Here is a 26,812-nt window from a genome sequence, read left to right as displayed (position 1 = left end):
GAGGGCCAGGATGCGTCCGGAGGAAGGCCTCAGGCGCCACGTGCATCCCCGAAACTTGAGGCCTCCGCATCCGATACAGAGCAGCACCGGCATGGAACCTGGGAGTTCAGACGGCATACACACTGTCCAAGTACTGAAATCACTTTGAATGCATGAGACTGACGTGGACCGTGAGGCCCCTGCCTGAACTGCTGCCTCCCTGAACTGCTCCCTAGGAGGATGGATAGGTGTGTGGGTCCCGAGGGGTGGGGGTTTGGAGAGAGCGGACTGCGTGCGGGGGCGGGGATGAGGAGGTGCTTGGGCTTAACTGGCCTAAAGCGGTCGCCTGGGTGCGCCTCGGGCCTTCCCTGTCAAGGCTGGCCCCGGCCTCACGGCCTCGGGAGCCTCGCGTCGCTCTTCCAAGCCAAAGTTCTCGGCTTCTGGGGCCTCGGGGGCAGGCTGGGGAAAAACGTTGGAGGAGGGAATTCGCAGCTGTTGCGGGGAACGGGCTCATCACAGAGGCTGCCCCTTCCAAAGCTCCGGAAAGCCTAGGGCAGGGGTCCGAGGCGAGAGCACTCTTCCATCACTGAGCGACCACCCCAAACGAGGAGGAGACTGGGCGGCGGGCCAAGCCAGCGGCTTGGCGGCCCCGGGGGGTGGGGCGCCCGGCCCCAGGGAGGCACCAGGCTTTGACAGCGCGGGGGACGGGCCGCCGCCCGCCGCCCGTTAGCGCCGCTTCCCGAGCCAGAACGCCCGAGAGTAGCCCTGGGTCTGCGGGGAGCGTGTCCACTGAGGTCTCCATGGCGATGCTCCTCTGACTCCCAGCACGCCCGCTTCGGTTGGCATGGAAGCCGCTACCTCGAGGGCCGGTCGCGCCCTCGATTGGCCCGATTCAACAGACGCGGGTGGCTTGAAAGTAATTAGTGCTCAGCCCTCTGGGCAGCTTCTGTGGGAAGCTGGCGCTGAGCGCCCCGGCTGGAATCTATTAACACTCCCCGCCCCTCCCCTCCCCTCCCCCACCCCCCTCCCCAGGCCCCACCCACAGCCCCTCCAGTCCCAATCCCTGAGCGCACTCGTTAATTGGAAGGTCTATATATACAGGCGGGACCAGCGAGCGCGGCGGGTTCCAAGCTGGTTTGGGCATCTCCTCTCTGGTCGGTGGGAGGAGGGCCGAAGAGCAGTGCCACTCCGGTGTCCGAGGAAGGGACGTGACCTTCACGTTGTAATGTATTGTTTGCCTTGTGTTCGGGAGTGTGGAAGAGGGCTCCCGGGGCTGGGGAGGGAAAGACACGCGATAAGAGAGACGTTCAAATAAAATGAACATTTAGTACTCCTGAGCTGGAAAACGATTTCTGGGCTGCAAGCTCTTTCTAGGAGGAAGCTGTGTAAAACATAAAGTGCATATCTCAAAGCTTCTCTCTTCCAGCTCTCATGGAGGACTGCAAGAGACACATTCCGGTGTGCTTTATTCCAAAACACTTTCCAGACCCTTGATGCTGCCTCTTTCTTACTTCAGTACCTGCTTTACTGGAGGAAGGAAAGCCGCTCTGTGGCTACTCTGGGGAGGAGAATGGAATGGAAAGGGTGGATTATCTGGTTTAACTATCTCTCCCTGCTCACAGTGGTCTAGGGAGACTGAGGCAATGCGTCGCAGCATCTCCAAGGGCAGGATTCCTCTGGCCCCCGCAGCCCGAAGCCAGGAGATCTGTCAGGTGGTTGCCAGAGCCCAGCCCATCCAGGACCCCCCACAAAGAACTGTGCTAGGGCTGCTAACTGAAAATGGGCAATACAGGAGGACCTGTGGCCAGGTAACTTCCAGAGCCCTTGTTTATCAAGCATTTTGGTTGAGGCGATTGAATCTTTTGTTGCCTTTTTTTTAAAGGACTAACTAGTACTGTTGTTAAACTTTAGTTCTCCACTTTAAAATATTCCTGTGACAATTCTGAGAGCTTCTTGCTTGCCATTATGCATAATAGATATGATAGAGTTCTTGACTGATGAATGTAGTCCCAGAACCCTGTAAGCCACAGCACAAAGTCTGGACGATTTCTCGAAGGGGAGTTATCAAAACTGGTAGTGTTGTAATTCATGGTAGATATAGATCTAGCCTCATGACAGGTTAACATGAGTTCAAATCCAGACTGCCACACAAGGGTCTAAATTACTCTGGGTCTGCAGCTCCCTAATTGAAGACATACATTGGTGGAGGGAGTTTCTTAACCAGGAGCTTCCTACTGCTGAAATCACAAGTCGGGACAAACAAAACAAAACACCCTTGAAGATAGTAGGAACTGACTAAAACCTTAACAATACAGGCAGAAATCAAATCAAATTCCTAGAAAGGTATGGAAGGGGATAAGTATTTGTATAGCACCTACCATATACTAGCCACTGTACTAAGAGCTTTCCGAATATCTAATTTAATTCTCACAACAACTCTTAGAGGTAGGGTGCTGTTACTATCCCCATTTTTACAGTTGAGGAAATTGAGGCAGAGATTAAGTGGCTCTATGAAGATCACATAATTAGTAAGAGAGGACAGATTTAAACTAAGCTCTTACTGCCTCCAGGCTGAACACTATCCATTGTGCCAACTACCTCCCTCCTAGTCTAGTTATTATTGCTTTAAAAAAAAAGTAGCTTTCAATAGTTATTACTGGGGAGTATACAACTAGCTCAAACTTTGAGGTCCCAGGTTTACTTGGAAAACTTCCAAAACAAACAGTTGATGTTCTTCTGTTTTGTGATGCTCTGATAATGTGCTCCCAGGGCTTTTGTGAGAAAAGGTCTTGATAAACTTAATTGCTATAGAATAAGTGCTGTTACTATTATACAGATACTGATGGAGACTAGACAAGACCTTAGACTAGTGTTCTTTCCGTGCTACCACATTTCGTTCTATGCTGGCACCCCTGCATGAATATCACTTATCTTGAGTGCCCTTCCCCTCTTTCCTCTGAGTGACTTTGGTTTTGCTTTTGATCTGTGGGAATTCTCCTTTAATATATCACACTTGTGGATAAGATGGCTGGGATGGGATGACTACCTTGAGGGAAGGAGAAAGAATGGAAGGCTTCTTGGAGTATAGATAGTCAAGTCCTGAGGCATCTCCTTGATCAAGGTGGGATTGTTTTTTAGTGTAAGAAAAAGGAAAGATTAAATTCAGATTGGGTAGAACTAGAGGGCTGATTTAGGCTATACCACAGGCTGCAATGGATTTGGGGTTGTCAGATAGCCACATTGATACCAGGAGCTCCAGCACCTTTAATTTAGAAGTAAGAACAGTAATTCTGTGTTTGTTGTATGTGATCTTCCGCGTAATCCTGTTAGGGATTATGTCCATTTCCCTCTCAGAAAGGGACAGCAATTTGTCCCAAAGTCATGAATCTAGAATTCATTCTCTGTATATTTTCCCCCCAAAATATTCCTAAGGTATTGCTGTGATGACCATATTAATCCTCTGCTCAAAAACCCTTATTGGCTCCCATTTCCTACAGGCATTTCAGGCTCTCCACTGTCAGGCTTCTGCCCCCTTTCCAGTAAATAACATTTCATTTTATTTATTCTTCAGTGATTTTATATCCTAGCCAAATGAAACTACTATCTTGTCCCCAAACAAAACTCTTCTTTTGTCATCTCTGCTGCATGAGTGGAGTGTTTACTCTCCAACAATTCAATACTTATCAACAAACTTTAAACTCCTAATATTTTCACAGAATGGGGCTAAGTGATAACAATGCAAAGAAAAAGAAAACAATATGTCCTCAAAGAGTTTGAGTTTTGGAATAACATGGCATTGTAGTTCAGGAGAGAGATTAGGTTTAGCAGTTCCTTTCTTGATCTCCTCAATTGCTAATATCTTCCCCAAGGTACTTTGTATTTAACTACTTTGTACATCTCTATATTCACTTTTTATTTATGCTGTACATATTTTTCTATGTACTACTCTGTCATTAGAATATAATCATATTCTAGAGTTGGGATTGTTTCATTCTTTATATTTGTGTCAATACTGACTGGCACAAAATAGGTCCTTAATAAATATTTGTGGATTGAATGATAGATTTGGGAGTCATTTTCATCGAGATGGTAATTGAAAACTTTGGGAGCTGATGGGATCACCAAGAAAGAGAATGTATAGAGAGCAGAAAATGTATCCCTGGACAGAACCTTAGGACACCCTCAAACTTAGTGGGTGTGAACTAGCAAAAGAGAGAGTGAGAAGTGAGTAAAAAGTAGAGAGTAAGAGACATCCAAGAAGTTGGAGGAACTGGGGGTGGTAACTGTCACTCAAAAAACTATAGGGAGGGGCAGCTAGGTGGCACAGTGGATAGAGCACCGGCCCTGGAGTCAGGAGTACCTGAGTTCAAATCCGGCCTCAGACACTTAACACTTACTAGCTGTGTGACCTTGGGCAAGTCACAACCCCAATTACCTCACTAAAAAAACAAAACAAAACAAAACAAAACAAAAATCCAAAACTATAGGGAAGTAAAGTAGAATTTGGATTTAGAAAAGGGAATTAGATTTATTAGTTAAGATCACTAATAAGGTTGAAGAGAGTATTTAGTGTCTGGTTAGTGGCCTGCTTGTGGAGGACTGAAAAGTAACTTTGGGGGCTATAAATTTACGTGGTAGGTAGGATAGAGTATTGGAATAGAAAGAAGTACAAATGAAAGCAACAACATCTTTGCTTCTGGAAAGGATATGCCAGTCTCCAGTTCACTGCTTTCTTGTGTCACTGGACTTCCCTCCCTCCCCTGGCAGTTCCCATATATGTATTGTCTCCCATTAGAATGTAGGGAACTTAAGGACGGGGAATGACTCATTTTTTCCTTTTGCTGTCTAGTGCTTGGTACATTGTAAGCACTTAATAAATGTTCATCCATACATACAAGTATTTCCAGCATAACGGGAGAATGTCCCATACTGGCAGTCTGGAAGGGGCTTGGTAAGTATAATCTTTACTAAGATGGTGTAACTTTAACTTTTTATTGGTAGATTCTTACTAGGGAACCGTCACCATCTGCTTTTTCTGTGACTTCTCTCCCTTTCCCTCCAGGCCAACTAGCATTTCTTAATTTCTTATTGTCCATACCCCATACCCTCCTGTTCAGACAAACCATACCGCCTAGTTATTAGGAATAATTATTCTTCATACTTGACACCCAAAACAGCATGATTTACTGGAAAGATGGCTTCTTGGGGGTAGGGGAGGTTGAAAGAGGGCTTGAAGTCAACTCCTCACATCCCTCAAAATATACTGGAGATGGAAGGGACCTTAAGGATTGTCTAGTCTGATCAACTCCAGGTTTTACAGAAGAGGAAATGGGGATGGGAGGGAGGGAAAATGATTTGCCCTGAGGTCATAGAAGAAGACTCTGTTATTTAATTTAATTTTGAACTTGACATTGCGCTGAGATCAATCCCCCAAACATGGATTCAGACTGTCAACTAAACAGCCTTATAGATCACCTAGGCCAACTTTACCATTTTACAGAAGTGGAAACAGACCCAACTGATGTCAGAGCAGGGACCAGAAACTCATTTTCCTGTATGTCAAGCCAGTCAGTCAATAAACATTAAGTACCTATGTTCCAGGCCCTGTAATAAACAAAAAGATGCTCCTTACCCTCAAGGAGGCCCCTGGTCTCTTGACTCAGTACAAGAATGTAAGAAGGGAGATCTTCAGTCATTTCATCTTCTCCTTCCTACCCCAGCACCCCACCTCCCTTCTTAAGCAGTGAGAGAAGAAGGCAAAGCTTCCAGAGAAATAAAAAATTCTAAGGATGGGGGAGGCAGAGGCATTCCCAGGAAAACATGGCCCTGGCTCCTCTCCTATTTTGCCTTCCTTAATGTTCCCTCTGTACCTCTTCTCTCAGCATTATGCCCTCTGAAAAGATTCAGAGAACAGGACTCCTGAGAAGGTCTGACATCCCAGAAATATGCCCTCTCCTACCCTCCTCATGTTTGGTTTACTTTACTTTTAATCTAGTAATCCTGTCCTAGGTCAGCACAGTGGCTGGAGCACTGGGCCTGGAGTTAGGAAGACCTGAGTTCAAATCTGACCTTAGACACTTACTAGCTATGTGACCCTGAGCAAGTCACTTAATCTTGTTTGCCTCAGTTTCTTAATCTTTAAAATAAACTGGAGAAGGAAATGGAAAACCACTCCAGTATCTTTTCCAAGAAAACCCCCAAAGGGGTCATGAAGAATTGGATATGACTAAAAAAAGCCTAACAACAACAATCCTTTCCTACCCCCAATTTCCCGGAAACTTGGGGGAACTTTGAGAAGTTAAAAGAGGTCAAAAAGTTGAAATTGGGGAGGTGTAGAGGTAACCTCAGGAAGGGCAGAGCTGAAGGTTTAATTTTCTTATTTGCCTCTTCTGAACCCCAACATTTTCTGTTAGTCATTGGTAAGAGATGGGGGGAAATGCTTGCTCTTAATCTATTGGCTAGGAGACTGTTCTGCAAAGTGGTTCCTAAAGTACCTTCTGCTGCCTGTACTGGGGCACCAGCTGGTAGGCCTCATGCCTAGGCTAGGCCATCCTCAGATCTCTCATTTCACGGATGAGGAAAGATACCTATTCCCTTCTTGTTGAAGAAAGTCAATCTAATTGTACTCACTTGAGATAAACCACAGATTTATCTGGCCCTTCAATAATTGAATACCTCTTAGTTCATTCTACCAGCATTTATTTGATGTTTTACCTACTGGGCACAGAAGAAAAAAAACAACATAATTATCAAGATTCTTTTCAAGGAGCTTATGTGATAATAGGGAGAGACAAATGAGCCTACAAATAATTTATTGATAGAATAGAAAGGGAAAAAAAGTCCTCAGTTCAGAGGAGCGATAGAGAATTTATGATTTCAAATGATCTGAGAAGGTGGAAAAGAACTGAAAGTTGAGGAAACTTCATATCCCCTCTCTCCCTGTTTCATAAATGCCTCCTTACCAAGTGCTAAACCTATGTGTTAACTGTTTGCTTGATCTATACCCCTTGTTCTATGCTAATCCCTTACCTCATCAATCTCTTTATCTTCTTTGAGTTAATAATATCATAGACCTGGGAAAAGACATTAGGAGGCACTTAACCGAACCCCTTCATTTTTACAGATGAGGAAACTGAGGCCAAGAGATCAAATATCTTGCTCAAGGTCACACAGGTAGTGACTAGCAGAGTCAAGATTGGAACCCAAGTTTTCTGACTTTCACTTCAGTTTTCTTCCCATGACCACATACTTCTTCCTTCCCTTCTTGCCTACTAAGAGGTTCAATTCTCCTTCCCTTCCCACCATCCTACTTTTTTTTTTTTAGGTCCCATTCTCCTGTCCTTATTTGCCACCAAATTTCTAGAAATAATTATGACCAGTATTACCACTTACCACCTGCTCGCCCCTTAACTCAGCAATCTGAGCTGCTGGCTAGCTTGCTTGCTGTGGAAGCCACTTTCTTGAAGGGTTACAGCGTTTAATATCAAAACATCTTCCTTCTTACCTGCTTCTCCCATCCTTATCATTCTTTCTTATTTTTCCCCGCTGTCTCTTCTTTCAGCTTCTTAAATGTAGCTTTGCTTTAAGGCTCTAACCCTTGGCTGCTTTAGTCCCGTGCAATTTCATCTGTTTGATTCATAGTTCCAGCCCCTTTCCTGAACTGTAGTCTGCTCAGTTCAGCATTGATTAGACATTTACTATGTGTAAGAAAGGCTTAGTGTTGTTCTTAACTCTTCAACTTCCTACCCGATTTTCCATCTCTACCAGGATGTCCTGAAAACAACCTACAGCTGGCTAAAAGAAACACTTTTACCACCAGTTCCAAAGTCATTTCCACACAGGCCAACTGTTGTCCCTTAATGGAATAATCAATCAATCATTTTGCTTAAAGCTTGGCATCTTTGATTCTTTCAGTCTCTGACCCCCTGCATCTAGTAAGTTTTATTGACGTTTTTTGGTCTCCTGTGTGGTGGTGGTTGTTTCCATTTTTGCTGAACCACCATCTTTCCAGATTTCATTTCCTCTTGTCTAGTCCATGGCAACAGCCTGTTATCTGATCTTTAATAATTTTCTTCTTTCTCTTTCTGAACTATCACATACCCTACTGTCGGTAATTATCTTCTAGTTCCGACTTTATCACTATTCTCCCCACTTAGAAACCTTCAATAGTTCCTCATTTGTCTCCCAAATAATATCCTTATTATTCAGCTTGGGATTCAAGACTCTCTACAGTCTAACCCCTACCAGCCTTCCCAGCCTTCTCACCTTTCACATACTCTTAATTATATCAGGTTGGACTGTCTTCTTCCTGAGCGTTCTCTACTTGATTAACTTGCCTCATTATTGCCTTATGATTGGAATGTTATCTTTTGCCTCCTGGAGGCAGAATCTCTGAACCATTTTCATGCACCAGGGACCCTTTCATCAGTCTGATAAAGCCAATGAAATTCCTTCTCAGATGAACATTTTTAAATAGTTGAAGGAAATTATAAATTTGAGTTAGAGGTTAATGAAAATCAAGATTTATTTTTTCCCATTCTAGGTCATGGACCTCCTGAAATTTATTCACAGACCTCAGATTAAGAACCCTTGCTATAAAGTCCAAGTGAAATGCCATTTCTATGATTTTCCTTTCCCTCATCTGGAAGCAACCTTCCTCTGAGTTCTTGAAGTATCTATCACCTTTTAAATACACTATTATGAGCCTTTATAGTATAAAGATATTTGTGTATTTTATCTTGTCATAAACTGCTTAAAGGTGTGATGACCAAGTGTTGGTATCCCCCATGGTGCTTAGTATGCTAAAATGTTATATTAAGAAGTAGGGAGATAATTGGGGGAAAAAGTCTTAAGCTTGCCTTTACCTGAAACTCAATGATTCATTCTCATGAATAAATCTGGAAGATTAATAATTTAAAACAAAAAAAACCCCATCATGCTATTCTTTTGGGACCCTGGACAAATCACTTAGCTCTCACCTTCCTCAGTTTCCTCTACTATAAAATGATATAATAGCACCTACATCCCAGCCTTGGAGAGGATATCATGGAGATTAAATGAGATAGTATTTATAAATCTCTTAGCACAGTGCCTGGCACATAGTAGGCACCTGATAAATGCTTATTTCTTATTCCTTTCTTTTCTAATGGTAATACAAAACTGATGTGAAAGTTCCCACACAAATACACACACATACACACATAATGGTTTAACATAGTAATCTGATAAATCAGTAGAGTTATCCTTATTCAACAGATTAAGGAAATTAAGTTTCAGGCTACACAACTTGTCTAAGGCTAAAATCTAGTTGTTAGAACTTAGGACCTAGGATGTAGTAAGCTACAATTGAAGCTTTTAGATATATGATGCAGTGTATACTTGAAGCTGTACTGCCTCTTGCTGGTAACTGAGTAGTGTTCTGCCTTCAAAGTGCTTCAGTTGAGCCTTTGTAGAAGAGTAACCTGAGTACCCAATAACCTCCACATATCATTGACTTGTGCATTTAACTCTTGAATATCCTAAGTTGTCTTTAGGTCTTCAGTTGAAGTATCTTAAAAGACTTAAACTTTACCCAGCTGTATGTTGAGGTCAGTGTAACTACTGGATCTAATCCTTGTGAATTTACATTTATCCCTCTTTCCAAATGCACAACAACATGACAGGTCTAGCCCTAGTAGAGCACTTGGAATAATGGAGACATTAATCATGGTTTATGAATGACCCTGCCATTGTCAGATTGCTATTTTAGCACCATATCTATTTACCACATGACTTATTTTCCCATAATACCCAAAGGAAATCTTTTAAACTAGATGCATAAATCACAGACTTCTATATGCCAACTAAAAGGGAAAAAAGCTCCAAATATTCACTTTTGAAGTAGACTTTAACTTCAAATAAATAATCCACAAAATACTTAATGGAACAAATGGAATTTTCTTTGGAATAAATCTAGATCAAATTTGTAAAATTACTCATCTTCTGACCTTCAGGCCACATAGCATTATTGAGCTTCCTAATGGAGCACCTTAGAGTGACTTAATATGTCTTGGTAATTCCTGCTATGTTTACTAAATATTTATATTTTCTGGTTATTTCCTGAGATAGCTCAGACAACTCTGCTTTTTTCTTTTTCTTTTCATGAATGAAGGAAAAAAAGGTTAAGTTTTGCTAGAGTAGCTTAAATTATGTTACAACTATAGTTAAGTACATGAACCTTTATCAATTCTCCCTCCTCTTCACTCACACTATTGCCATTGTTGTTCAGGGCCTCATTGCCTTTCACTCAGGCTATTGTAGTCACTTCCTAACTGACCATAACTAGGACTATCCTCTGTTTCTACTTCTAGTCTTTAACCTTGATGCCATCTCTCATTCAGCTGGTAAATCTTCTGGTTTAAAAAATGTTACTCTCCTTCTCAGAAATCTTTAGTTCCTGCTATATCTGCAAATACTCTAACCTGTCTCTGCTCTCTCCCTTCCATGGTCCATTTCTGCCCCCCACCCCCATTCCCCTCATTATTCCTCTGCACATCTTTATTCTGGCCACACAACAGCTAGCTCAATGTAATCATCCAGCCCAGCTCTCAGGCCTACATCCTACCCTACACTGTTTTGGTGTGTGATTGTTGGCTCTTCATTGGCTCTTCGTTCCTTTCTAAGAGGTCTAGTTCAGATGTTACTTACTCTATAAAGCCTTCTTCCATGATGCTTCCCCCTTCCCACCGAAATTTCCCATTTTAAGTTTTTAGCATTTGGAATTCTGAAGTCATTAAAGCTTAAGACTACACTAAGATTTTTGGGACAGTGTGTCTGTGTGTGATACACAAACACATAATACAAAAGAGAATCTTGGGTTCTCCTTCTCTTACCCAGCTCCCCCTCCCACCTTCCCATTAAATTGTAAATTTTTTGAGGGCAAGGATGCTTTTTCTCTTTTTGCGTCTCCTGTGCACTTAAATATTTGCTTTCTAACCTGAAGATTGAGCATCAGACTATTATTTGTCTTGATATGAGAGTTGGATGTTATTTGTTATTTGTGTAAGTAGCAACTTTCTTTTTTTGGCAGGGCAATGGGGGTTAAGTGACTTGCCCAGGGTCACACAGCTAGTAAGTGTCAAGTGTCTGAGGCTGGATTTGAACTCAGGTACTCCTGAATCTGGGGCCGGTGCTTTATCCACTGCACCACCTGGCTGCCCCTGCAACTTGCTTTTGGATCTGATGAATAAAAGGAATAGTTTTTTTTTGAAAGTTGCCAGAAGTACAAGAGTTTATCTGGTATGAAATAAGCAGCACGTAAACCTTACCTTGTTGCTATAGTGTAGATGCTTCAAAGGTGGAAAAGCTATTAATAGCCATCAATTCCTTGCCTAAGCCCAAAGGCTAGAGATCCCAGTGCTCCTGAGGCATGTTGTTCCAATTCTGGATGGCCTTAATTATCAAGAAGCTTTTGGTTACATCGACTGCTCTTCACTGCGACTTTTAATTAATCTTTCTTCTTGAGGCAAAGCACCTCCACCTACCTCCTTTGAACTGTTCCTCACAGCATGATCTTGGGTCTTCTTGGCATCCTGTGCCTTCTATCTTGTCAGTGTCCTTAAAATGTGATGAAAAGAATGGGAAAATATTCCAAATGTATTCTGACCCTTGCATATTTCAGCGGAACTATTGCTTTCCTTCTTCTGGATACTGTTTACATCCTAAGATTACTATAGTTTTTTATGACTCTCATGTCATCTTTATTACAGTTAAGCACCCAGAGATCATGTTCACATAAGCTTTAAGTTAGACCCAAGTCTCCCCTTCTTGTACTTGTGAAGTTTGTATTTTGCACCTAAGTGTAGGACTTGATTTTATCCCTGTTAAATCTCCTCTTAATAGATTTGGCTGTAGAGGTCCTTTTGGTTTCTGACCATCTGTTATCCAAAGTGTTAGCGGTTCTCCAGTCTCATGTCATCTTCAAATTTGGTAAGCATACCATTCGTGCCTTCATCCAAATCACTGATTAGAATGTTGAATAGCACAGGGCTGAGGACAGAGATTGTTCTTTGTGTTTGTTTAGTCAGCCAGTTTCAAGTCATTTATGCTGTGTTTCTCCATCTTGTCTGCAAAGATAGAAAGATGAAAGACTGAGTCATTTTGATGAAATATATATTGAAGCATTCTCCTTATCGACACATTTAGTAGCAACACTGTCAAAAAGAGAAATTAAGTTAATCTGGCATTATCTGTTTGAAGCATTCATTGATCACCACTCCTTTTTAAAATGCTCACAAACTATCCTTTACCCAAATATGCTAAATGTGTAAATTTTTTTGTCGGCATGGGAACCAACTTTGTCAATAAATTAGGTAAGTCCTAGGGAATTATCGTATCTTCATGGAGATTCATTGACTTGCCCAGAGTCTCACAGCTAGTGAGTATCAGAAGGGAGACTTGAACCCAGAATTCTATCCTTCCTGCCATGCTGCCTAAATCTGAATATGTCCTAGAAATCAGCAATCAAATTGGTTTTTCTCACCAGCCGAAAGTATAAAGTTATCTAAATATCCCTGTTCTGGGGCACCTCCTTTTTCATATCACTTTCTCTTTTCAACATATTCCCTCTCTGAGTGAGTCTTCTGGGATGAATTATGTCAGGACTGCTTAGCTTGGAAGTCCTTGAGATGTGTTGTGAACTACCACGTAGCTGAAGTGGTCATCTAGCTTTTGCTTGAAAACCTCCAGTGAAGAAAAATACACAAGATCCTGAGGTGCAGCAGACTCCTTTTCCTTTTACTCTTAGCAGATCATTAGTATCATGGGTATTTCCTCCAGCATTGCAGATGGACACCAATATGTGCCTGTCCCAAGTATAACCATGTCCTTTTATAAGTTTATCACAAGGGGCTCACCCAAAGTGCTGAGAACCTAGGAGGGATTTCATTCAGTATCATGGGAATACCAGTGGAGCAGATGAGCCATCTATTTTATTACTCACTATTACCATGTGACTGCCCCATCTTGATTTTTTATTTGTTTCTTAAGTTACATTTGCTACATTGCTTCTCTTGCATAATTGTTTGCATTATGTAGCATCCTACTCCCACTTATTGTATGGTTCTCTATAGCCTTTTGGGTAATCTTTGTTCCTTCCATTCATTGTAGTGGCTGGTGGTACAAATTCATAAACATAACTAGAAGAATATTGTTATTAAAAATATGGGCCCCTTTTCAGGAAAAAGCTTGGGAATTAATAAAAAACCCCCAAACCTTGCCATTTCCCAAAGTTAGTCCAATGGCCCTTGTCCTTTCTGCTTAATTCTGGGCCCAATTTATGGTCCATTCACACTACCTAACCAAAATATAATTACTTTTGGATGAGTTATAGATGATAGGCATCCTTCTAAATGGCTGAGAGAGATTCTTCATCCACTTATTTTTTCCTCTGTGTTAGATCAAACACTTAAGTGACTACAGGATTCATTCAGGAGGTTACACAGTGGTCTAGGTCTTGATGCAAACAATAAAATATGATCTGTAAACAGGAGCATTTGTAGAACTTCAGACTTGAGACTGTGCTGGAGACTTCCCTGTTTTATGCCTCACTTTTGGGCAAAGTTATTTGTTATGACTTTCAAGGAATCTTATATTATTTTTTACTTGAATGGGAGACATCTTGTGGGAAAGAAGTCTTCTTAATAATTAAGACATTCATGGGTATTTGTGGTCTTACAGTCAATTATGAGAAAATAAAAATGTGGACTTCTATCGATATTATGTGAAATCTAGTTCCGAATACCTTCAAGGATGACCTTGATACATATGTAGATTATTCTTGTTAAAATTGTATTTGGATGGGCATATGAGCTGATAGTTAATAACATCCTATTACCAGTGGTGGGGCTGGTAATAAGGTTATTCTTCCTCATCCTTCTGGAATCTTCTCCTTGAGATACATTGAATTGATTCCTCAACTACTTTAAAACAGAATCGTCTTCCAACACCCTCTATTATCTAATCTATTTGGTATAATTCATCTGCTTTTCTCACATTTATTTTTTCAGTGCTCTTTCCACATCCTCAAAGTTCATTCAGGAATGTGATGTTAGAATTTAAATGTAGGGGTTTTACTGTCATTGTTGGTAGAAAGAATTATTTTTTTAGTTATTTTATTTTTTTTATTTTTGCGGGGTAATGAGGGTTAAGTGACTTGCCCAGGGTCACACAGCTAGTAAGTGTCAGGTGTCTGAGGCCAGATTTGAACTCAGGTCCTCCTGAATCCAGAGCCAGTGGATTCACCACTACAAGTGGTGCCACCTAGCTGCCCCAAGAATTATTATTATTTTTTTAAATCTTCACAGATCTTTTCTACTTTTTGTCTCTCTTCCTTCTGGTTTCATCCTTAGCTTCTCTTGGGGTAGCATGATATTACTTTTAGTTGAGTTTCTCATCAAACTTTTTTTTATGTTTTCCCCTCTACTGTCTTTTGTTGTGAGGCAATATCGCACATAGAATTACTCTAACCTTTTCTGTAAACAAGGTTTTAAAATTTTATTTATTTATTTATTTGCAGGACAATGAGGGTTGTTACTTGCCCAGGGTCACATAGCTAGTAAGTGTTAAATGTCTGAGGTCAAATTTGAACTCAGGTCTTCCTGAATCCAGGGCTGGTGTTTTATCCACTGCGCCACCTAGCTGCCCCTTATTATTATTATTATTTATTTTTTTAATAAACAAAGTTTATGTTCTAAACTAGTTTTGTCATTAGCTGTAGCATCTTCTTGGTAAGTAGATCAAGTTTTTGTTGAATAAGGTAGACTTGTGACTGTTTATTATAGCAGTCAGTTTGCATCAAATATATATGAAATGGAAATATTGACTGTCCTCTACTCATTTTCATTTTTTCACTTCAATAATTAGTTTAAATAGGTCAGGTTTGGGTGGATTTAATTGTGTACTTTATCTTTTCCTCATTTTTAGTCTTCTGGCTTCTAACCATGTAATTAATGAGTTGCTTCCTGTTTAAAATTCAATCCACTTCATTTTTATGTATGCAATTTAATAATTCTTTGGCCCCTTTTATCCCATACTTCTTTTCTAACAGATTTGTTTTTTGTTCTTACCTCTGCCTCCTTTTGCATTGAAGGCACTGAGCATCAAAGTATATGCTGATTTGATTTGGAGAATCTTAATGAATTCTTGGTAGAGTTTTTCTAGTATTCCACTTTATTCAATACTGTAGACATTGCAGTATTTTCACAGTTATCTTTTTGCTAATAATTATCATAAGCACTGCAATAAGAGATGACCAAATGTCTCATGAAGTGATGTTTCTAGCCTTTAGATGACCATAAATCTACCTCTGCCAATACTTTATTCCTCTTTGTGAGGAGAAACTTTGAGCCATCTTTCCATTTAGCTGCATCATCCCTTTGTCTTCGGGGTTTGTTTATAGAGACATCAAGATTAATATGGCTTGGCTTCTGGAGGATCTCATGTTGAATGTATTAACAGCTAAGTTACTGTTTATGGCCAGCCTAAAAGTGGTAAGGATTCATCTTTTCTGCACAAATGGAAAGGGGCCTCATGAGATTTTTTGTGCTTTTCTTTATGTCATGTGTTACCATATCTAGCCTCTTAGTTGTGAGTTTATTTGCCCTTTTCCAGGCTTGCCTTTGGGAAAGTAAATAGTTTCACTGAGATTATATTTTATTTACATCAAGCCTAAGGCAGCTAAGTGATGCAAGTGGATAGGGAACTGGACCTGGAATCAGGAAGTCCTGAGTTAAAATATGGCCTAAGACACATAGTAGCTGTGTGACGCTAGTCAAGTCACTTAACCATGAGCTATTTCAGTTTCCCTATATGTAAAATTGGATAATAACATCTATCTCTTAAGGTTATTGTGAGGCTCAAATGAGATATTTTAAAAATATACTGCAAACCTTAAAGCATTATTTAAATGCTCACTACTGCTTCTTTCTTGCCCCACCCCTCCACTGAAGTTGTCATCAACTTGCTTCTTGAAAGTCTAAACAAATGAAAAAGATTATTCCTTTATGTACTGGCTCTTTAGAATCTTACAGGTAGGTATCATGTCCCTCTGAATCTTCTCCAGTGATTTTCCTAAAGAACTGACCATGTAACCCTTTTATTCAGTAAACTCCAGAGGTTCCCAGTTACCACTAGCATCAAATATAAACCCTTTTTTTAAAGCTCTGCACAAGTTAGCCTATCCTACCTTTCTAGTCATTATTACGTATTACTCTTTTCCACTCCAGCCAAACTAGCCTTAGTGGTGTTCTTCCCTGAATGTCATATAAGACATCATCCCTGTGCATTTGTATTTGCCTGGTCCCCAGGTTTCAAATCTTCTCCTTTTTTACCTCTACCTCTTTGCAGTTCTCTTTTTGGTTTTGTTTTTTCCCCAAGATTCATCTCAAGCGCTACCTTCTACTTGAAAGCTTTCCTGTCTCCTCACCATGTTACCTTGTATTTGTTTTGTAGATTCCTATAAATGTGCATGTAGTCTTCTGTTAAAAGGCAAGCTCCCTGAGGTCAGGGGCTTTTGTCTTTTTTTTGCTCGGTGACCAGCATGATGCCTGATACAGGCACTTAATAAATGCCTGTTGATTCAACATCGTGTTCCTTTGACTAAACCTCATATAGCATGAATCCTGGGCTTTTTAGTTTAGATTGCCCTCTTCGATGCTTTGGTCTAGCTTATTAATGTCCTAAAATGTGATGCCCACAGTTGAGCCCAGTACTTAAGATGTGGTCTGAGGGCACAGTGGGGGCACTTAGTGGAGCAGTGAATAGAGCACTGGACCTGAAGTTGGGAGGACTTGAGTTCAAATCTCACCTCAGACACTTATTAGCTGTGTGACCTTAGACAAGTCACTTAACCCCAATTGCCTTAAACATCTGGGGCCATCTCCAGTTATCCTGTTATATGTCTTGTCACTGGACACAGATGGCTCTGGAGGAAAAAGTGAGATTGATGACCTTGCACAGCCCTCCCTCACTTAAATCCAATCCACTGCAAGTCATGGCATCACCCTGACGTCATGGTCCTCTTCGGGAATGAAAAGCAAACAACAATGAGGGCAGAGTATAGTTGGGATATTTCCTCCTTCATCCTGGATGTTATCCCTTGCACTATACTTTAAGGTTGCTTCATTTTCTCAGCTGCCATTTCACACTGTTGACGTATTGAGGTTACAATGCACTAAACTTGCTGGATCATTTTCATAGGAACTATTATGTAACCTTGCTTCTTATCTTAGAATTCTATTTATGCCCCATTCATCCTCACTCAAAAAATTTTTCACTGTGCCTTCCTTTCCTTTATTTTTGAATTCCTGAAATGAGTTATTGTCTGAATACATGGCCCCTTTTATCTAGCCCATGTCTTCTGAATAAGTTATATCCTTTCATACTCATTTCAACCATGAGTCCAGTTCTACCAAGTTGCAGTGAAATCTGTGAGGTGGAATTCACATCCTCTTTCTGTTAGCATTTTTGGTCCTCCTTGCTTGTTATTCATATTTCATGCATTTGTGTGTAGACATCTGAAATTTGGTTGTTAGTTCTTTTCTTGGATATTATCTATTGTGAATAATTTAAATTTCTTATCTTGCTATTCTCATGTTCTTTTTTTCTTTTTTTTTTTTTTTTGGTGGGGCTATGGGGGTTAAGTGACTTGCCCAGGGTCACACAGCTAGTAAGTGTCAAGTGTCTAAGGCCAGATTTGAACTCAGGTACTCCTGAATCCAGGGCTGGTGCTTTATCCACTGTGCCACCTAGCTGCCCCTATTCTCATGTTGTAGCTGTTACTCTTTATCATATCTGGTTTTTGGAGATAAATATAGGTAGTTTTCCCCTTTTCATGCCTTTTTATCCAATTTAAACCACCTTTGCCTGCTTGATAAACACTATTAATTAATGGGACTGGTTGTAGCTTAAGGCTTATAGCTTCATTACTCCTTGGGGTCAATGCACAGCAAGTGTCCTACATGTGGTGGCACACATTCCTTTATACTTTGTAGTCATACCTTATTTTGTGTTCTCTGTTAGTGTTTTGGTCAGAGTACAGTCCCATCATTTGCCCATTAATTTTTACTTGTAGCCTTATACCCCTTTGGATAAAGGAAGAGTAAGAAATAGCTTCCTACATTCTGTGTACTAAAATATTTATAGTTTAACATTTTTAAAGCACATGTTCAAGGCACTGTGCAAGGTACTAGAAGTGCAAAGCCAAAAATGAATGATATCTTGCTCTCAAGAAGCTTGCATTCTATTGGAACTGATGTGTCCAGTGCTATAGAGTTAATGTTACAGCCCAGACTGGGGCATTTTGAGTTCCAGATCAGTGTTCACTTTACTTCAAGGTGCTTTGATAGAATTTTCTTTATCCTTAACATGATTAAGTTAGTGGTGCTTAGATGGATAAAAATCGGCCAAAGCCCGTGTTTGGTGAAACTTAAGTGTTCAGTAATTCCACTCATATGAGAAATTGTTATATGGCAAAATGTCAGTTTTAGCTTAAAGTTAAACATTCTTCTGCAACTGAATGAAGTGATGCTGTTCTAGCAGTGCAGGGAAATAATACTGAAATGCTTATTGATGAGCTGTGGTAATGATGGAACTGGCTAGAATATACCTAAAGTTTTGGCCCTCAATGAAGACTGTTTAGTATCTACTTCTGAATTTTCCCCTCCCTAAGGGAAAGTTGAGGCTAATCTTCCTGGAAGGATTATTCTGACAGGTAAAAGAAACTATTTTACCTTCTTTATTGGATTCTGTTTAGATCAATTTTAGATCACTTATTTAAGGTTAGAGAGCAACACAGTCAAGTTGGTGTCTGTGAGGAAAATGACACATGGAATTGTTTCAGTCATCCTTGAGGAAAGCTATTTGTTATCTATTAATTTGCAGAGTCTCCTGGAAATCTATCCTATGTTGTCTTCCCTCCTCCAATGAAAGGGTTTTTTTTGACCCTATGAAGTACTTTACTGCTGAATCACTTAGAGAAGGGTATAGAACAAGGTATGGAAGAGACCTAGTAGTTTTTTTTCCTCCTTTTCTTTTATTACCTCTTTCTCAATCTCAATTTTCTTGGCTTTGGGAGCAGAAAACACAGTGTGAACTTCTGTACACCCAGATCTCTAGGTATCACTTTGCTTTTGTATTATGTAGGAAGCAAGTATGGAAAGTTTCATTCTCTGAATGAAACTTTCCAGAAATAGTTGCCACTGACTCTGTCCTTTATCCACTTTATCTAGTTTTTGAGGCAGTCTCACAATAACCATTGCCTCCTCTCATTTAATTTACAAGGCAGAACTCAGAAGTGACATCTTTGTGATGTCCCCTACCAAAGTAGCTTACACTGGTTTATTTCCTACCTTAAAAGAAGGTAACTCTTTTGTTTTGTCTTAGGGAATTGCAACCATTAGGTGCTTCTCTGGATCAGAAAATGTCTTCCCTCCTGCTGGAAAGAAACTAATTTCTAACTGTGTGGTCCATGTGCCAGCCAAACAAGGTTTCGATATCTATGTAGATGAACCAGAGCATGGGGAGACATGTAGTTGTGGCTGCACTGTTAGAGAAGAGATCGCATATGAAGATGTGTATGAAGCGGACACCAGCACCATGAAATCAGACCTCCACTTCCTATTGGATTTTAGCACAGGTAATTTTCCTTGCTTTGAGTTCATAGTACCCTGTTTTGATGATGTCTTTGACATTTTAAGTTCTCAATCTAGTGATGTCGAGTACAAAGAAGAAAAGGCTCTCTTGTGACTTCTAGACTTCTAACTGGGGAGGATTTGTAGAGGCTACCATTTTGTCAATGACTTATCTGACTGAATTTTGAACCCGTGCAGTTTCTCCTATGTTGGTGGATACATCTCTGCAATCACAGTTTGAGGATCATTTAGATATTGGTACAGATGTAATAAATGTGACTGAATATGCTGAAGAAATCCATCAATACCTTAGAGAAGCTGAAGTGAGTTGCACTTCTTTTCTTTTTCTCAGCAACCCCAGATCCTTGATGTTGTCAGTAGTTGGTTATGGCCACCAGTAGTTTCCTAGCTTTAGCCATTGGTTGTGTTAGTAGTTATGGGATGATTGCATTTATGAAAATGTTGGATGGGATGAGGAGGGGTTCTTCACTTGGACCTGCAGTTATATACTTTGAAGCTTGAAACTTGAGTTTAACATTTCGCATATTGTGTAACGCCTGGGCATGGAGGCAGGAAGACCTGAATTTGAATCTCATGGCTGATAGTTACTAGCTATATGACCATTGACAAGTACTAAGTAGTTCTGAGCCTTAGTCAGTTCTTGAGACTTAATTCCTAAATTATAAATGAATTGGGTTCTGTGCTGGTAGAGGGAGTTCCCTCACCAATAAAACCAGAGGCCTTAACATGCTGTAGGAAACAGCCATGTGATCAGTTTCTTTCCTACTTCCTTTTAAATTCTATTACATCATGGAGTAGGTATGGTCCAGATAACTCCATTCCATATGCACCTCCTCTCTCACACTCCAACTTAAAACAGTAAGGATTTTTTTTGGATGTGTGATAGTGACAGAACAAGCCATATCCTTAATCTTTTGCCTTCTTAACCTGCTTATTTCAGGTTCTTTGTTTTTGTTCTAAACTAAACAACCCACAGCTCCTTCGTTGTGGTCTTATGCCTTCTCTCATCTAGCACATGCTGAACTGTATCAAAACTCTATCAAAAAACAGATGAAATACAGACCAAAGGCCCACTACATGAGGAAGCAGCCTGATATCACAGAAGGAATGCGTACCATTTTAGTGGATTGGCTGGTTGAGGTTGGGGAAGAATACAAACTTCGAGCTGAAACTCTGTACCTGGCTGTCAATTTCTTGGACAGGTTTCTTTCGTGCATGTCTGTTCTCAGAGGGAAATTGCAGCTTGTAGGAACAGCAGCCATTCTGTTGGCTTCGTAAGTATTTTATGTAACTTTTATAGCTACTTTTTGTTGAAGAGATCTCAAGTCAATTGGTCATTGTCAGTTGGTAATTAAGATATATTCTCAAGTTCCACAAGAAAAAATCCTCTTGTGGGATTAGATTTAGAGTTTTTCTTTTTTTTTTTTTTAATAGCACACTGACTTAATATACTTCATACCTAAGTAAGGCAGCTGTTGGCCTGCAATAAAAAATAATTTTGCTAATGCTGAATTTAGTTTTATGATGTCTGAGTAAATGTGTCATGGCAACAGCAGCTTAATGATTTGATTATAATGGGCAAGACTTGCAAGAAGTACTTTCTCTGGGCCCTTAAAAGTCAATACAGAATTACTAATGGCTAACAAACAGTATAATAGTGTGGCAAGATATTAGTGGGTTCTTGCAACCTGTCTTTATGCTATTAAATGGCAATTTACCTTTCAACTTCCTTTTTTAAAAATTCAGGCAAGTGCATTTGGGAATCAGCATGGCTTTGTAATAGAGAGCACAGTATTTACAAGATTTATGCATATAACATTATACCTACATATAAATATATACATATATAACATAACAGGATTTATAACATTTATAACATGGCCTGAAATGCAATTTCAGGGCCACTTGGTCCTTAATTTGACCTATGCGTAGCCATGAAGTACTGAACCTCTGAAGCCTTCATTATTCATCTATAAAATGGGAATATGTTTGTACTGCCTATCTTCTAGGAGATTTGTGAAGAAAGTGCTTTGTAAACTTTAAAATATTAAAGAATGTGCTACTTTTTTATTCCAACTCTGGAAATTAAAAAAAAAAAAGTTCCCCAAAGCAACATTACAAAGACCTATGTCAGATGGAATGAAGGATTTAGGCATAGCAGTGCATATATAACCTTTCTCCTGGTGTGCCCAAATCACTTTTAATATTTAACTACAAAAAATCTGGTCATCAAATAATCTCCTTCTCTGATGCTCGGGGTATGGCAGCTCCTTGAGAACAAAGATTGTTTTGTTTTTATTTTTGTAGTCCCAGTGTATGAGACAATACCTTTATGTATTATACACTTGTTAATTTGAATTGAGGTTCAATTGAATTGATCATCATTTTTCCATAATAGCAACAAAACTTCTTGTGAGGATTTCAGGGAATTTAATCATAATGGGATTTTATGTCAGCCAGAAAACATTGTCCAAGGGTTGAGAACTTTGTGTAAGAGTTGGAAAAGGGACTACTTGTTTTCCTAAGCATAACTTCACATTGTCAAACTTTTTAGTTTGGAAATATCCTCACCTCTGTCCTGTGCCATTCAAGTGGGTAAGAAGATAGAATGTAAAGAAATTCAGATGTTGAAAGTCCTGTTATGAATGAGATGACAGGCTAGACACTGAAGGTGATAAAAAGATAAATATGGTTCCCATCTGAAGGAACTTCTTAGAGATTGATTGGTAAAACCTGTTGTTTAAATGGTGAGGCTTTGTAGAGAATAGAAAGGAGATGTGAGTGGAGTAAAAACAAGGGAAATTTTCTTTCTTTTCTTTTTTTTTCTGGGGCAATGAGGGTTAAGTGACTTGCCCAGGGTCACACAGCTAGTGTCAAGTGTCTGAGGCTGGATTTGAACTCAGGTCCTCCTGAATCCAGAGCTGGTGCTTTATCCACTGTGCCACCTAGCTGCCCTGAGATTTTATTTCTAAAATATTTATCTTTGTGAAACCCTTGGCTTTTCTCAGGAAATATGAGGAGATTTATCCACCAGAGGTTGATGAATTTGTCTACATAACAGATGACACTTACACCAAACGGCAGCTCTTAAGAATGGAGCACCTGCTCCTGAAAGTGCTAGCTTTTGACCTGACGGTACCCACCACGAACCAGTTTCTTCTTCAGTACTTACAGAAGCAAGGAGTGTGTCTCAGAACTGAGAACCTGGCAAAGGTATGCTAAGCAACTTTGAAAGATCAAGGAAGTTATAAGTAGTTTTTTTTCCCCAGACATCTCTGTTTTTGCTCAGAGCTTCTCATATCCTTTTCATGGGCTTGAGTAGGGGTTTAGATTTACTTTCTTTTTTTGGGGGGGCAGTGAGGGTTAAGTGGCTTGCCCAGGGTCACACAGCTAGCAAGTGTCCCGTGTCTGAGGTTGGATTTGAACTCATGTCCTCCAGAATCCAGGGCCGGTGCTTTATTCACTGTGCCACCTAGCTGCCCCTAGATTTTCTTTCTATATGGATTTTCTAACATGGTTAAATGCACAGTTAGGTGGTACAGTAGATAGAGTGTCCAGGCCCAGAATAAGGAAGACCTGATTTCAAATATGACCTCTGAAACTAGCTGTGCCATTCTGGGTAAGTCACTTAACCCTGTCTACCTCTGTTTCCTCATCTATCCTTATATGCTATGTAGGATTTAGATGGCAAAGACCTAAAGCTTCCAAGTTACCTGCTGTTTAGAACGTTGCCCCAACATCTTCAATGATGTCATATGGTTTATGCAGGTGAACAATAGCTATATTAAAATCTAGCTTGTTTTCTGGCTGTGGCTTACTATCCAGGTAGGGGTATAGCTGGACTGCTACCTTTTTTTCCCCCCAAAGCTACTGTTACTAGGTTGAAGTAGCCCATGATAGTTTGATTTTGTCAATATTGTTTGGCGTATCAGTGTCTTTATCATTGTGGTAACCCATTTTGACTTCATACTGATCCACATAGCCTCTCATTTGACCATCAGCTTAACCATTGTTTTGGTTGGTGGGGGCCATAGGGGATTCTGAGAGCTGACTATCCCCACAGCGAGGTAGTACATCATGGATCGATCTAACTTGAAGGCATGGGCCTCTGATGGGTGGAATTAAAAACTTAGTACCAGCAATGTAAATCTTACAATGAGAAACCAATTGGGTATTTATTCATGTCAATAACATTTAACAGTTTTGATGGGCATTTGTGTTTAGTATGTTGCAGAACTTAGCCTCCTTGAAGCTGACCCATTCTTGAAATATGTTCCTTCTATTATTGCTGCAGCGGCTTATTGTCTGGCAAACTACACTGTGAACCGGCACTTCTGGGTAAGAAATGACATTTCTAGATCAGGGGTGGTTCTTTACTTTTATTGTGTTGTGAACCCCTTTGGCATTCTGGGAAAATCTGTGGACCTCTTCCAGAACAGTGTTTAAATGTCTAAAACAAAATACATGAGATTGCAAAGGAAACTGATTTTATTAAAATAAAGATATAATCTTTTTTTTCCCATCTAAGTTCACAGACCCCTTTCAGAAATCTATCCATGGAGCCCTGGGGTGTAGTATGTGGAGCTCAAATTAATAAGCCCTGCCTTGATTGAATCTAAAGCCCATTTAGACATTTTAACTCTCTGGGTCTTCATGTATTTATACACATGTATGTATTCATATACATACTTGTGCCCATGTTATACATATGTACACAGTATTCACACATATATGCACTTGTTTATGCGTGTGTATACCTATAGATAGATATGTGTAAATATATATGTAAGGGACCTTAGACTCTGTAGGTCTAGCTTGTCTTCATCTGAGTGATCTGACATAGTAATCATGGCCAAAATAAGAGATTCTGTTTTTTGAAAAATAGTATCACAAGTCAGGTATTTCTAAAAGTGCTCTGCTTTTAGCAGAGAGCCCTCTAACAGTTGTATGTGTGGGCAGAGTACTCCATCATCTGGGAAACTTGCCTCCTCCATCTATGCAGATAGTAGTAGAAACTGGTAGAATGTATTTACCTTCCCTCGAAAATACAAGAAAAATTAATTCTAGTAGAATTTCCTCATTCATTTATTATCAGTCTTATAAAAGAAAATAATTGTGTTTTGTGTTACCATATACACACATTCAATAGTGACAATATACACAACCTATCGTAGTCATCAGAGTTATCTGTAGATTTTCATTTTTAGAATTATGAAGCAAGTTTGTCTTTTTTTTTTTCCTTCCTCACTGATTAGCCAGAAACCCTGGCTGCCTTCACTGGGTATTCATTAAGTGAAATAGTGCCTTGCCTGAGTGAGCTGCACAGAGCATGCCTTGATATCCCCCATCGACCTCAACAAGCAATTAGAGAAAAGTATAAGGCATCAAAGTAAGTTTCTAAAACTTCCTTGTGTCCTGGATCACTTTCAGTAAAAGCTGAATGTGTGTCACACCACCATCAAAGTTAGAAGTAGCACAGTCTCTCTGCAGCCAGTATCACACACATTAAACTTTAAACCATGGCAATTTGAGTGGAGAGGCCCCACTTAACTCTAAAGTTAGATAGAAAATGGGGTTGTCTTTATGTGCATATGCATTTGGGGATGACCTATGTCAGATTAAATTGTGATTTTAATTTTGAGGTGAATGGGTTCTGTTCTATTTACCTGTTTTTATATTCCTTGTTTGTTTCCTGGTGGGGAGAGGTGTGGTTAGCTACCTAGTTGAGTGATGGCACCAGACTGGGTGGAACACCATGAGCTTGCTATACCATCAAGAGGCTCCCTGATTGGCTGAGAGTGAACCTGGGATTGGAAGAATGAACCAGTGATCTTGGTTTAGACAGCTCAAGTAGGCAATCCCCAATTTGGCTCAGGTGTGTTCAGAAGGGAAAGTCTGAGGCCACCAGGGCCAAAGAGAATTCAGATAGACAGGATAAGCCTGAGGGAATGTTTTACTGTAGAATGGAAGTTAAGGGTAACCTAATTAAGAGAAAGTATAAATTTACTATATACAAATCTAATTGCCTTACCCTACTGTATTTCTGAATTTGTACTTATCCCTTTCCTTTGTTAATAAACCTTAGAAAATACCCTCTTGTGCTTCAAAGTAGAAAGAAAAAAATAGGGAAGGGGGGGGTGGGACCTAGTGACAGTGGTCACCACAGAAAGGAGAGAAATAGAAATACCTAGAGTCCAGTTGTGGGTGATCTCTGAACTCAGACTGAAATTGGCACCTGAAGTAGAGAGGTCCAGGAGGCTCAGTGACTCCAGCTGGACTTCACAAATCAGGGAAGTTAGGTAAAGAGGATATGAACAACATCTTTGGGGCTGAAGATAAAGTGTGATGGGCTAAATTTAAAGGAGGAAGAGCTGATCAGTAAAGCCTAGGTCCTGGGCTTGATATTCCTTTTTATTTCTCTCTTTTTTGAGGGTTTGGGGCTGGTGGCAGGGAGGGGACCCTTTAGAAGTTATTATTGTAAGCTGACTAAGATATGGCTTAAATGTACCAATGCTTGCTACATCTACTCTTCTCTGACTTAAGCCGTCCAGATGAGTTTTTTGAACTGTAGTCTTTAGCCCATGATTACAAATTGGTTTTGTGGTCTCATTGCAGGTACCTGCATGTCTCCCTTATGGAACCACCTGCAGTTCTTCCTCTGAAATAGAATCCCAGAAATAAAGCACTTAATCTTGAGATCAACAGTGTTGATCTTTGTATTTTTCTAGGGCACTGCAGGTCAGGTCAGCAAGTGTTGCTAAACATAGCTGACACTTTTTAAAGATGTATATGTATTAAAGGTCATTGAGACTTAAGTAGCTTGTAATATAGACTATTTTTTTAAATAAAAAAACTTGCATCATAATATCGTGTTGAGCTTCACTTATTTACTATTAATTATTTATTAGGATTTTGGTCATGAGCTATAACTGAAATAAACTTTTATTTTTAGTTATGAAGTCTTTTAAAGGTCTTTGGAGCAAGGGAACATACATTAGAATATGCTTAATGTGAATTTTTGAATCTAGGAATTCCTAATGTTGACATAGCATCCCTTGCTGCTCTAAAGGCATCTTGGACAACTTGACTGTAATTTTGGTGGCACTACTTGACAATGCTCACATAGCCAATCATGTGGCAGGGAC

At 40.0% G+C, this 26,812-nt stretch overlaps 1 protein-coding gene across 1 annotated transcript; it reads left to right on the top strand.

Moving 5' to 3' along the window:
- The first annotated feature begins 24 nt into the window (after positions 1 to 24).
- Positions 25 to 26,518, top strand: CCNA1 (cyclin A1). The gene is made up of 10 exons (XM_043996654.1): positions 25 to 227; positions 1,081 to 1,201; positions 1,602 to 1,787; positions 19,399 to 19,651; positions 19,845 to 19,969; positions 20,718 to 20,941; positions 22,676 to 22,880; positions 23,892 to 24,005; positions 24,923 to 25,056; positions 26,283 to 26,518. Exons 1-10 carry the CDS (start codon positions 220 to 222, stop codon positions 26,332 to 26,334), a joined length of 1,422 nt encoding a protein of 473 aa, XP_043852589.1. The 5' UTR covers positions 25 to 219; the 3' UTR covers positions 26,335 to 26,518.
- Positions 26,519 to 26,812: the final 294 nt, after the last annotated feature.

The sequence above is a fragment of the Dromiciops gliroides genome, chromosome 3, assembly GCF_019393635.1.
Source record: "Dromiciops gliroides isolate mDroGli1 chromosome 3, mDroGli1.pri, whole genome shotgun sequence".
NCBI lineage: Eukaryota > Metazoa > Chordata > Mammalia > Microbiotheria > Microbiotheriidae > Dromiciops > Dromiciops gliroides.
This window is presented reverse-complemented; position numbering and strand designations above follow the sequence as displayed.